At 36.8% G+C, this 13,835-nt stretch overlaps 1 protein-coding gene across 1 annotated transcript; it reads left to right on the top strand.

Moving 5' to 3' along the window:
• The first annotated feature begins 859 nt into the window (after positions 1-859).
• Positions 860-12,932, top strand: CPR14 (cuticular protein 14). The gene is made up of 4 exons (XM_011068086.2): positions 860-995; positions 8,126-8,262; positions 10,620-10,894; positions 12,515-12,932. The coding sequence occupies exons 1-4, from the start codon at positions 981-983 to the stop codon at positions 12,517-12,519; spliced, it is 432 nt and encodes a 143-aa protein (XP_011066388.1). The 5' UTR covers positions 860-980; the 3' UTR covers positions 12,520-12,932.
• The last annotated feature ends 903 nt before the right edge of the window (positions 12,933-13,835 follow it).

Here is a 13,835-nt window from a genome sequence, read left to right as displayed (position 1 = left end):
CGTGCTATCGCGCTACGTGTCGTGGCGTTATGAATGGCGCGAGGAAATCGCTTCCACGACGCGACGCTACGGCGTAATCGACCTAGACATTGCCGTCCCTACGCGTATTTCAGGCGCAACGCGCTTTGCTCCACTTCGCGGAATCGCGATTGTACAATCGTACACGCAAGTCAACACTATTTCCGCGAAAGAGATCGACTTATCAATTTATCTATTTATGACGATACTATGTTTCTAATAACTGAGATTTTTTTATGCATAAAGTGTCAGTCTGGTCGCCTGATATTTTTTTTTTTTTTATAAAAGAATTAGATTAAGTTTCCTTTATTATGTGTATTATGTATGCAAAACTATTTCAAATAACTATGATGTAAAGCGCCTTAAAAATTCCTAATTGCGATGTTTCAGATATAATATACTTACGATAGATTTACGTTTCTACATTGTTTCTATGGAATAATGTATTTTTCAAATTAATGTAATTTGTCTTGCCTACTCTCTTGTTTAATATCCAATTAATTGGTGGAAAAAATTCAAGTTCATGAGCGATTGTAATTATTTTATGTCTCGCCTTTTCTCTCTGTCTCTCTATTTTTTTAGAGAACACAGGCCGGATGTCGGATCGTCAAAAACCATACCGGTATCGATCTAAACTGCGACATGCGGAGGAGGGGGCGGGAAGTGGGGATCGACAAGCCAGAGGAGAAGAGGGAGCGGATGAAGAGGAAGATGGAAAAAAACGTACGGAGTCTCCACTCCTGATTCATCCCAAGCATTTTTCCGAAGATGCACTGGTCAGAAGAAGAAGTGTATTGTGAAGAGAGGGCAGGGATGACCCCTTTCACTGCACCACGTTGGCACCGTCGCGTATATAAAGAGCCGAAGCGTCTGACGAAGAAGCACAAGTACTACTATCAACCCATCTGCATCTCAGGCAAAGCTCCTCTTCATCGTCTCGGTGCCCGTGTGACAGAGAGATTATGTATACTATTAAGGTAGGTACACGCATATTACTCGCCGAGTGCCGCGAGTTGGGTCCAATATCGTTGTTATCGCGAGCGGGCCTTCCTTCGCGAGAATAGGTAGAGAGTGCAAATGAGAGAAACAGGAGAGAAAGGTAGAGAGAGAGAGAGAGAGAACATGAGGAAACTTTTGCCTCGAAAATTTCGACTCATCTATCTTACGCGAAAACGCGTTCGCGAGGCGACGTTAGGTAACGACGAATGTCAGGTCCCTCGGGTGAGAAGAGACGTCCTGCAGTCATGAGATTAGTTTAAGTCGCGACGTGTGTGTGTCGGACCAGACTAGACTAGACGTCTTCGAACTCACGCGCGATTTGTCGACGGCGATATGGGATGACATTTTGGCGAGACGTCTAAGGGTTGCGCAATTCTCATTGCATATCTTTCACGTTATGTATATCGTATAATTAACGGCGCTCCGATAAGGTATCGTTTTACAATCGGGTTAAGTCTGGTCGCGATGAGCTATCAATTATTAATTAATTGAATGCTATAACATACAGCTGAGCGTAAAAATGTTATGCGTGTCTTATATCTCTCGGGAAAAAGAATTGGTTTTTTTAAAGCAATAAATGAAGGCAGATATCAAGTATTATAAATACAAAAAAATCTCTTGTCTTCTCGTTAAAGCTTGATGTCTGCTTAAAAAATTTGCAATATTTCAAAAAGATGCGTAGAAATCGAACGTAGCTAAATTTAAAAATGTTGCACGTATCTTATAGTTATAACTTACTCACTCAGGGAAAAAAATTGAATGTGTGACGCGTTCATATACTATTTCCGAGACGATAAGAAAAGACAAATGTCGCGTATTATTGATAGGAGGAAAGTATCTCTTGTCTTCTTGTTAAAACTTGATATCTTCTTAAAACGACGCAATAGAGTTCAAAAAGATGCTTAAAAATTCTAAACGTTTCCTTAAGCAATTTTTTGCTCCATGTAAATGTGTGTCTTTTAATATTTTCAAAGCAAATCATAATGCACAGTCAGTAATTCGTAATCTAAAAAGACGTCACACATTCGCAAATGATTAATGTAACAAGATTTCATTTCGCGTTGCACGCGAATCGTAAGCTTATCGGTAAATGGAAAACGTTAAATCGCTCTTTTGGCGAATTATTAGAGAGTTTTTGCAATAATGTGAATTCAGATACGGTGAATGCTAAAGTCATGTTATCCTTTTCTTAATTATTTGTTAAGAAGAAGATAACCTGATCTTAGCGTTCATCGTATCTGGATAAACGGTATATTGCAAAACTCCCTATTATAAGAAAGAGACTACCGTGTTTCCTATTTTTTTCCTCTCTTCGCGTCTCGCCCGTCTGCTCGTCGCTCGGAGGAATAAATTTAAACGATCCTCTCCTCGGCTCGCGCATCCGATATCAGCGGAATTTTTCACGGAGGAGAGAGTCGTTCGCGGAAACGAACCGATAAACTTTGCGCGACTTCGGCAATTTTTCCGGCTCCGCGCGCTCTCGTATATTAGTAAATATGAAATACGCCGTGCGCGCTATCAAGTAAAGAGCGACGTATCGTGTGTGCGATGTATATGTAACATGTATGCGCCGTATCGCGCACGAGGACGGATCGTGCGTCGAGAAGAGAAAAATTTCTTAAAATCCACTGTATCACGTTCGAAAAAATGTGCCGTGCGTCTCATACAAGTCACATTTCAGAAAATGCGTGCATTTCTTTCTCTTTCTCTCCTCATCCGTCTCTCTCTTTCTCTCTCTCTCTCTTTTCCTTTTTCTCGCGCGTCGCTACTGGAATATTATTACCTTCAGTTTGAAGATACAGAAATTTTGTTACGGGGAGAAGTTTCCAAATTCAATACAACGTTTCTCTTGCGCTCTCGAAAATAGGGGCAAGAGTTAAAATACGTTTTGCGAATTTCCGCCCGATCGAGATACAGATCATATTCTTATCTCGCATTTAACGCCCAAATTTGATTCTGCCTGACGCGGGATTATATGACGCGTGAAAACATGTAAAATTAGAATTAGACAGTCGAGTTTAGTCGGATATGATATAATGTAATAATGAGTAATTACGAGCGTCAGTGCTCTCTCCTCGTAATTTTGCATACGTTAAAGCCAATTGAATTAAATACCGTATGTTACAAAAGATTCATCTAAAATAAGAAAGTAGTTAAAAGTATATTCGCCACATTGCGATGTGCGGTACATCACCTTATTATGTCACTTGACGCATACGTCTTTTCACGATTTCTTCATTCTTTTGCAAGTTGTTGCTTCTTCGCCGTCTAATTCATGATTCCATGTTACTCCTGATGGTTCTGTCTTATACTGAGACTTTAATATTCCCAATAGCCACCTTTACGTTATTTATTCTTTGTTTTAAAATGCATATAGCATTATTAAATTGACGTAAATTAATATAATTTGTAATATTATCAGCTTTGGTTTAATCAGATTGCAGTTCGAATCCGATAAATCGAATCAACGCGCAGTTTATAAAACTAAAAAATGTATTTAGAAACATTAAAATTAAAAAAAATTACATCGCGGAATATTATTAAACATCAAGATCCGTTTTTTTCTGGATCAAATACAAGTTTCTTTCTCTTATTTGACTTTGAAAGAAATTACTTCGTAACACTGTAAATTGTAAGACTGCACTGGGTCGTTAAGCGACGTAATAATAATTCAACAGCCATTTGAGGTATCTTTCACAAAGTGTGACGTAATATGTGGCATGCCGAATAAATGCAGAATTGTGAATATAATTGCATTGTAACAAATGGGACACTTGACAGACGTTACATCACACAACGCCTTCTTGGCGACACCTTTTTCTTCACAAATGATAATTACCGGCATAAGTATTCTTAGAGTTTCGGTACGCGTATGTACATTACGGTCTGTGTGCCATCAAGAAAAAGAAATGACAGGCACTACTTGCACGATTCATTATTAGTTAATCATGATTACTTTATATACATACGTTGTGAGAGTTGTATAAAATTAGACGGTATATCACGTTTTTAAATTCCGACTTAATATATGTTTAGTAAATGCAAAAAATATTCATACACGAGAGATTTTTATGAAAAACCTATTTGTAGAAAATAAACATTAATTAGCAATTTATTAACAAAGAAAAAATTAGTACAATTCTCAAAATAATTTTATCTAAAAGGATGTAATAATTAAAATATAAATATGAACATATTAATAATAAGTATAATTATTTTAATAATAAATGGATTATCTATAATAAACAAAATTATCTATAATAAACAAAAGGGAAAATGTATTTTTCATATGTGTATTTGAATGCACTGCACACTAGATATGTTTTATATTAGTCGTAAATTATCAAATTTTTCAGAGCGCGGCTCGTAAAAAAAATTCGCGAATTATATTTAACACGATACCTTGGGATTTCCAGTTACATGCTAACAATTTACGTGCGTAAACAGTGTGCAGATTTTTCAAGGCGGATACGCATTTAATACGTTATGCAGCGGAAGCGCATATCCGTATGTTCCCGTATGGCGTGGAGAACGTCATTGAAATCGGATTTCTCAATGTCAGCTCATCGAGTAAAGGCATATCGATTTCCGCGGTAATCTTCAATGAAGTCGGCGCGCCATAGAAAAATCATCATCTCATATCTCGCTAATCATATTTCATTACCATCGCGTAACACAATCGGCTACACCGCGAGATTATTTTCAAATTACAGCATCATCCGCGCCGCACGCTTAAAGGCAAATCCTGATTATTGTCGTTACTACGTAATCAAGCACACTGCAAAGATCAACATTGTTAGCAATCTCGAATATCTCGCCCTGAGGGCAAACGCGAGATTCCAATATGCTCTTCGATTTTCATATAAAATTCAAGCAGATATTTATACGAAATTTTCACACGTGAGTGGAAAGTTTGAGAGGCGTTTTGCTCCTCGAATCTGTCTCGTCAATGAAAAAGATTCGAACGGAATTCTATTTACAGCTACGTTAGAAAACCTTCGAGAGGAGCGCTCGATTTTCGTCTTGAATTCGCTTCGTACATGATATACATAACTTCGACGTTTGCTATCGAATGATAAACGACATCGAGAGAGCGGCTATCGATCTCGCAAACGACCTTGTCGTTAAACGCTTAAATCGGTCGACGAGGCACTCAACATCGGCCGCTCTTTCGAACGAGCGTGCATTTCTTGCGCGATTCTGCGACTTTATGTCAGAGAAGGCAAGAAGCTGCCTTCGTTCCTCTCCCGCTTTCATAATTCGTCACGTTATTGCACGTTGCACATAACTGGCGCTTCAACACTGGCGACATCGTCATTGTTACGATAATTCTCGTCGCGTCTTGCTTTCAACCACGGAGATTTTCCGCGCTCTGTCGTTTTCCCGATCGCTTAACGGATGCGTTGCCGATCAATTAGCATTTCAGATAACGATTCGTTTGCCGAGATAATCATTACGTGAGCGCGAGGCGTGAAACAATCCAGCGGCATTCGCGCAATCGATCGAAAAGAGAGGAAAAAAAAAAGAAGAGAAGATGATCTTGCGCGAGCCTGGCAGCGCCTCGGGATGCACCGTAACGATCATTAACAACGTCGACCTTCTACCTCCCTCGAAATTACGTGTATCGAGAGGCAATTAGCAGTTCTCCGGTTGGCCGATTAACGGGAAAGCAAATGTCGATTCTCGATATAAGCACGTTTGCATAAGTAGATTTCTCGACGAAAGTTCGTGACCGCAGACTCATTCCCTTGCACTCGTCGAAAGTATCGATTTACCTCGATTAGGGGATGGAAAATATGAAAGGATGAAGCTTTATTTTACGAAATTCCTGGATAGCAGTTTTAATTATCCCTCCGAGATACTTGCAAAGGATCTTAATCTCAAATTCAATCTTGATTTCCCTCGAAGACGAACAAAAAAAAAAGGGGGTTCGATTATAACTTCATAGATTTGAATGAAGGTCTTCGATAAAATATTACGAAAATTGACTGAGAAGGATCGATAGTCTTTTCCCTTGCTTGTATTACACTCGCAAATCCATCGGTGATTTTCTATCGCTTGATTAACGCGAGCGATGCTGCACGAAAATCATGGACTATTGTAAATTGCATATGACAGCTTCGTTAATCCAACGAGCTTTGCTCTTTAATCGCTCGTTGCTCGATTAACGGGAAATCAATCGAAACGATCCTGTGATGCGCGTTTCATCGCGTGATATTCGCGTGTGTTTAAATTGAAATTCAAAAATCTAGCTTGCGCGACCGAAATCCGTAAAGCTAACTATTATTAATTGGAATTAACTGGGAGAGTTTGAAATTAGCGAATCCGCTTCGAATGCAGGAAAAACGACATCTAACGTGCAAAAACGATTATATAGTTTGCTCCATTATATTTCCTCATAAATGAATTATTTTACACATATATGTAAAAACAATAAATCAAATGTATTTAAACTAAAATTATATACAGAATTATTATTTCAACTTGTAACTTTATTCGTAGTTGACGCTTTTTCTTACTTACGATTAGTTAAAGACATGAATTTCAGAATAAATAAATAATACAAATATTATTATATTTTAACAAGGAGTTTTATAAAGTAAAATTTTTTTTTATAGATTTAGCAATTCTTATCAAAATAAGTAAATACTCCATTTTATAGTATTATAGTTATACCGTAAATATTCTATTTTTTAACTTCTATTTTTTAAAGTTTTTAAACAATTTTGCATAAGAATATTGTAATACATGCAATTTTTTAATTGTAAATTTTTTAATTATAAGTTCTGTTTTACGTTTTTAATAAGTGAAGCATCGAAAAAGCGGCGAACAAATTGAAATCGTTAACATTTGAAACACGATGATATTTTGCATATTCTTATCATATTTTAATAAGGAGTATCGTAACATTTTAATCATAGATTTAGCAATTAAATTTAGCAATTCTCGTCAAAATATAAGTATTCCATTTTAGAGTTTTTAGAGCGCTTAGACAATTTTGCGTACAAATATCGTAACATGTATTTTTTAATTGTAAATTTTTTAATTACAAATTCTGTTTTACTTTTCTAGAAAAAAGTAAAGTAGCGAAGAAGCGGGGAACAAATAGAAACCCGTTGACATTTGTAACACGATGATTTCTGATCTTTACTCCTTGTCTCCTCTTATCCCGCCTCGGCTGGATTGAAGCCTGATGAAGTTCGTGAATGAAATTATACGTTCACTCCGCGCGTTCATGAGAAAAACGGGCGCGTTGCTCAGCACCACTTTCGTCCTGTCATTACACACTGTATTTCATAATGTCATTTGAAACTGATGTAACCGTGCCGTGCAGTTTCTAAGCATTATCGTCCTCAGTTGCCCTTTGCAACCGTGCTCCGCACACGTGCACGGTCGACCTAGTTCTCTCGTGTACTTTCACGAATTCTATGAATATTCGAGCAAGCCAAAAGGTTTAGCGATGTCGAGCACTGTCACACTATTGTCCGCGGATCGTCCCCGCGGATCGTTCCAGTGGATATTCCCACAATACGCGAAAACTCGAAAACACGCCGGGACACTCGATCTCGACTATCGTCGATCATTTTTACATCCAGGAAATTGGAAGGGACCTACGAAATATTTCGCTGTTTAATAATTAATTTACTACTGGAAATTATGCTCTGCGCTAAATATTATATAATCGGACAAATTAACTTTTTTTCCATTTCCATTTGTTCCTTGCAAAAATTCCACAATTTTCGTTACGGCGCGTCATGATTGGGGAACCGTGGAGATTACTCGTTCAACGCGATAATAACGATAAAACCACGCGCCTCGCACGTTTACACTACGGTCAGTATTGGGGCATTAAAGCGACATTACTCGCGCAGCGTGCTAACAGAGCAGCTAGAGAGAGATTTTCCACACTCACGAAATGCGAGTTGAAATTCCGTGAGTTCTAGCTGTGAATTTCGTAGCGTCACTTTATCTCGCTTATATACACCTGCGAATGCGATTTCTTTTTAATTTTGTAAAATATCCTACCTCTTAGAGAATTTTCAATAATTTTGATTTCGCAAATTTGAAGTATTATTGGATGATCGATATATGAAATGATTGTTGACAGGTGTTGGTGGCGGTCGTACTTTGTACGACAGGTACATTGAGCGCACCCCAAAGAGGACCAGTAGGTGGATCGGAAAAAGATGCGGTAATTACATCTCAGCAGCTCGAAGTCAACTTTGACGGCAACTATGTCAATAAGTAAGTTATGACATTTTTCATACACACTTTAATGGAACTTTAATAGGGGAAAGTTGCTGAAGGTGTACCGGTTATCTTGTTGTAAATTATATCTCATCATTTTATATTATTACTTAATATAGGCAATTTTAATAATTACGAAATGAATGATAAATGAGTAACATAAACAAAAAATTTATCAGATTACATCTTGTTTTGCGCATATTAAAAGCACTTCAAAAAAATCGGAACAACTGTTCGATGATAATTTTATTTGATCAATTTGTGTAACTGATAATAATGTAATTATATTATTTTATTTTAAATTTTTATGTTTAGAAAAGAAAGGATTTAAAACTGACTAATGACAAATTACAGTTAAATAGCTGTTTGTCCATGAGAAACCACGTGCGATCATTAACACTACCTACGCATGACTTACGCGGATAGATAGTTATTTAATCATAATGTATAAATAACTAATTTTAAATCTTTACATCTCAAAACCTACTGTTTGGAACATAATGGCAAATACTTCTTTCACTTATATTTTTGAGAACTTTCTTACAATACAATTTAGACGTGATTGATAATAGACCTGATTATCTAAATAATTTTTTAGCAATATGTTATAAAAACCTACAGAAAAACTTACACAATAACATATACAATAAATTTATTTGTTATTGATAAAAGGTTAAATAGATATCTGAAACATCAAGTTACAATGTTCATTTGAGTATAAATCCGAATAGAAAATACTAATATATAATAAAAAATTACTTAAGTGATACGCATTCCATAACTCCCCAAACTCTCCGTTTAAACAATTTTAGTAGAACACTGTCGGAAAACAATTTAAAAGAAAAATGCTTTACTAATTATTAAAAAGAATAATGCTTTATTTAATTGAATATAAAGTCAACATAGGAAAATGACGAGATAAATGAGTTAAAAATTTTTTCCTCCTCATCATTTAAAAAATCATGCCATTATCGATGAATCCACAGTCATTGGTGAATCAGTGACTTCGCGAAAATTTCTTTTGTAACGTGAACATTCCGCTCGACCCACGCAAATATTCAAATCCTTTTTGCCTATCGAGGAAGACAATCGATACGAAGATGGTCGACAGGTATCTGCATACATCAGATATCTGATGACACCAGTTTATCGGCGCGTTACCAATTGTTGCCCACGACAATCTGCCTTTTGCATAACTTCATTGTTATGCGCGAGTGGGAGCATTCGCTACTGTGCCGAGGACTCATCTCCTCCTATCGTTTCTCTTTTTCGTATCTAATATCATCCGAGGCCTCATGACGCCTCTTATATATATATGCAAATTGTGAATGCATTCATCAATCGATCGCTGAAACGATCGCTGACAGCAGAAATTTGATTTATTCTCGTCTGTCACTCTAATTGAACTGTCAAACTATGAACTGCATTCGATGAATATCTTATTTCAGCAGTAATGATATAGATTCCGATAGACCATTTAAATTACTAAAGTTTTTTTTGTATTATATTAAAAAAATAAAATTTTTATTTTATTTTTAACAATTACTTACATGTATTATTATTTATAATCATAAACTTTTCTACAATTTATAATATATTTTATTTATTTTATACAATAAAATATTTAAAATTTTATTATTGTTTTATTGTGTATTTTTTATATTAAATTTTATTGATTATTACTTAATTTTTTTAATTTTATGTAACAACATACAAATATTCAAAAATCTTAGATTTGTATTCCTATTTTTTTTTGCTTTTTAAACTTTGTTTTTTATTTTTTTTAAATTTCTCTTACATATAATTCTCTTACGTGTACCTGTTAAAGTCATAAAAACTGTAACTAGATACTGAAAGAAGAGACCAATTTATGTGGAAAAATAAACATGTAACGAGTCATAGTTGACTCGTCTAATAAATTTATCAAAATTCTCAAGTTTTACAGAAATGACATTCATTAAATTATTATAACATATTATAACAACAAAAGCTATTATTACTATAATTATACATCGAGAGCAAACCTACCGAAAAACTGTATCGATTTGAGATAATCGTCGCTTTACCAATGATTTAAATACTTCAAGAATAAAATCCGTTGAATAAACTTTGAAAAAAAGATCGCGTTAACTTAAATGATAGAAGACAGATAATAACGGGATTAACGAACAGCTGATGTGTTATACGGAAGAGATTGTACAATAAACAAACTTATCGCATATTCCACACATATAGAGAATGATTTTTTTAACACCACGATTTCACTGATTTTTACTTACGTAGTTCCCAAAGCTTAAATAAAAACATTCGTCTGATGTTGTTTATTACTATGTCACATGTCGTTTATTGCGCAGTTTTGAGACGAGCAATGGGATCAGCCATCAGGAAAGGGGCGAACCAAAACAAGTGGAACAAGAGACACCAGTAGTCTCGCAGGGCTCGGATCAGTATGTGGCACCAGACGGCCAACAGGTTAGCATCAATTGGGTAGCGGACGAGAATGGTTTCCAAGTGCAGGGCTCCCACATCCCCACGGCGCCGCCTATTCCGCCGGAAATCCAAAGGGCGCTGGAATGGAACGCCGCTCACCCCGAGGAAGACGACGGCGGTCAGAGACCACCAGGAAGAGGTGAGAATCGTCGTATCGTTAAATAATGAAGAACCCTGAACTCGTGTTCGCGTCAGTGTCTGAATTATGAGATTAACACAAAAAAGATACATCCGTCGATTTTGACACAAAAATGACACTTCGAGACTTGTAAATATTAAACAAAATTTTTTTCTTAACATCTGATCATGATTTAATTTGACACTAAATAAAATTTTAATAGAATGATAAATGAAATAAAATTATAAATAAAATTTTTTTAGAATGAGATTTTTTTCAGTTTCAGAAGTAAAAACAAATATAACTTTTTTGTGAGAAATATGCGAAATTTCGAAATATGTTCGCACGGAGTCAATGTACAAGATTTATCGCGAAGTCGAGAATACAATTAGGGGAGATTAATAATCAAGTGTGTGACTTCAAAAGGCACGGTGCTTGAAACAGCGTTTCTACCCCTCGAGGGATATCACTCGCGTGACCGCATCGCGCTACACGGTAAAAATGAAGTTTCTTTGTGTCTCAACCGGAGGTTTAATTAATTTCGTAATTGGAAGAAGTGCCTTCGTCTGGAGTGGACAATTAAACAGCGCGGTTTTTCTTTTTTGTTTCGCTCGCTAAAATTCCGCCGTGTGATTCTTCTGCGTAAAGGAAAACGGTTGACCAAAATAACCGAATTACCGCACGACGCAAGACACACGACTTTCGGGGGGTAAGTCGGACGGCAAAAAAGTCGCAGCAGAACCCGCCGTGAAATTGATTTATGTCGGACGATTCCGATAGTCGTTTCTCCCTGCAACCCGTTTTGATCAAGCAGCCATTTAAATTTCCCTGTGCGTTAAGCGACGCCTCATCCTCTGTTTCCGGCAAACAGTTGAGGAGAGAGTGGAGGGGTAAATCAGTTTACTCAATCGCAGTTCGGCGGCCAGCAGTAGCTCACCGAGACTCGCTGTGGCACCGTTTAATTCACTTTGGTCCTGAACTCGAAATTGAAATTGGCCCGAATACGGGCGCACCGGTGAACCGAAAATATCTTTGTGGCGACCGTGTACTGGGAACGAAAACAATTTCGACGTACGTTAACCGCTTTTACGGAGTAAAATCTGGTTATTTCGCTTACGGGGGAATACATGCCGTTGACGTCAGAAGACTTTCATATTTCCTTGATAAATAAAAGTTCAGCTCAGAACCTGATTTACAAAGAAACGGATCCTCTTTAGGATAGGTTGCGAGTTACGACAGGAGTGTAATTGCGAGTGTCCCTGTAATCTAAATTTCTTCCTGAACGTACCACTATCTTAAGACTATGACACAAGAAAACGACACTTAAAAGCAGTAAAACGTAAGCGGTAAACAAATCAACATTTTGAACTTGCATTTTATCTTTATTTCATCAAGTTTCGCATTTATTAGCTTCTTTTAAAACTAGCTTTTCTTAGGAATGTTTTATATTAACGATTTAATTTACAAAACCAGTTTGTATCTCACTGTCATGATTTCTTTATCTATACGTGCACAAAGTATATATAATAACGCGCCTTTCTATAATTGTATTATTACTAGCTACCGTAATGCCGACTCTCTGCAACGCGACTATGTTAAATATTTCAGGCACCGTTCCTCACAGTCTCCCTTCTGTTGCAGGTTAATCAGCCCAACTTTACCTCAAACGTGACCTGATTCCGAGCCAGCTTGCCATGGACAGAACCGACCCCGAGCTTTCGAAACACAAACACAAATAAAAATAAATATAGTGTGGTATATTAATCTAGGATACAAACGTAACACGAAGACAAGGCATGAGACACCAGTCTATAATAAGCTATGTACTCCCGAGATGATTCTTTATCTTACCTTGTATAGATGAAAAATAAAGCGCACTGTTCAGCAGTTCATTAAGGCAGAGAGATGCCCGTGCTCCGATGCACGCGCGTCGTCTCCGCACGCAAGAAACGAGAACGACACGCGCGTGCGACACCCTTCATGCGTGCGTCGAACGTTAATAGTATATATGTATACTTAACTTGTGATTTTTGTATATAAATAAAAGCGTTTTGCCCAAGTTGGAAATATTTTATTTTAATTATAATTGCTTCCTTTGTTTTCCACCTTTGTCATCCACTGCTATCTTCTGAAAAAATTAATAATATAAGAGAAAGCTAGGAAAGAAAATATAATATAATATAATAATTAATTTTGTTAAACTGAAATTAATTCACATTTTTTTAAACGTTACATATTACTTTTCATATTTATTAGCAGACTGTGATAACATTTGAATTTTATATTACTCTCTGAAACTATATCTTTCTTACTATCTTGTAATAAAACTTTTCTATGGATTTATTTTCTTTCTCTTATCGTATAGTAATATCGTAAAGAAACTCCGAGAGAGGAAATGGCGCAAGCGCTCTTTGGAATAGTTTCTTGAGCCACTTTCGATCGCGCAAATTGTTTTCTGGCTCTTTATTTTTTACGAGAACGTGCGTTCTCCAACGTGCGTTCTCCAATAAGAACGTTCATTCTCCACTCTGTTATTTAGATATCGGGCTTCTAGAATTGCGTGCGCACGGATAATTTTACGAGGAGAAGAGGTTCTCGCGTTTTACAAACGATATGCTTCACATTGGCTATAAAACGACATAAGTATAAGCGAATGTTAAATAATAGCCAGAGTGCGCGCGCGCGCGCGTGCTTTTACGCCATAAAAGTATTTCCTCTTCATGCCGCTCGCTCTTGCCACAGAAAGGTTAAAAACTGCAAGTACGTCTTCGCGCCGTTATTATGCAATTTTGCCTCGTGCAGATTTTCAATCTGCCCATCCTCCGGAGTAAATGTTACATCGTCGGGCGCAAATAAGCCTGACATACCTGCCAGCGAGCCTCACTTCAACAATGAATGTTAAATAAAAAAAAGTTAATAACTTGTATCGAGGTACTATTATATCGCAAAGAGTGTCGCGGGA

This window comes from Acromyrmex echinatior, chromosome 4, assembly GCF_024713525.1.
Source record: "Acromyrmex echinatior isolate Ae372 chromosome 4, ASM2471352v2, whole genome shotgun sequence".
In the NCBI taxonomy this organism is placed as follows: Eukaryota; Metazoa; Arthropoda; class Insecta; order Hymenoptera; family Formicidae; genus Acromyrmex; species Acromyrmex echinatior.
Note: the sequence above shows the minus strand (reverse complement) of the source record. Positions and strands in the feature narration are given on the sequence as shown.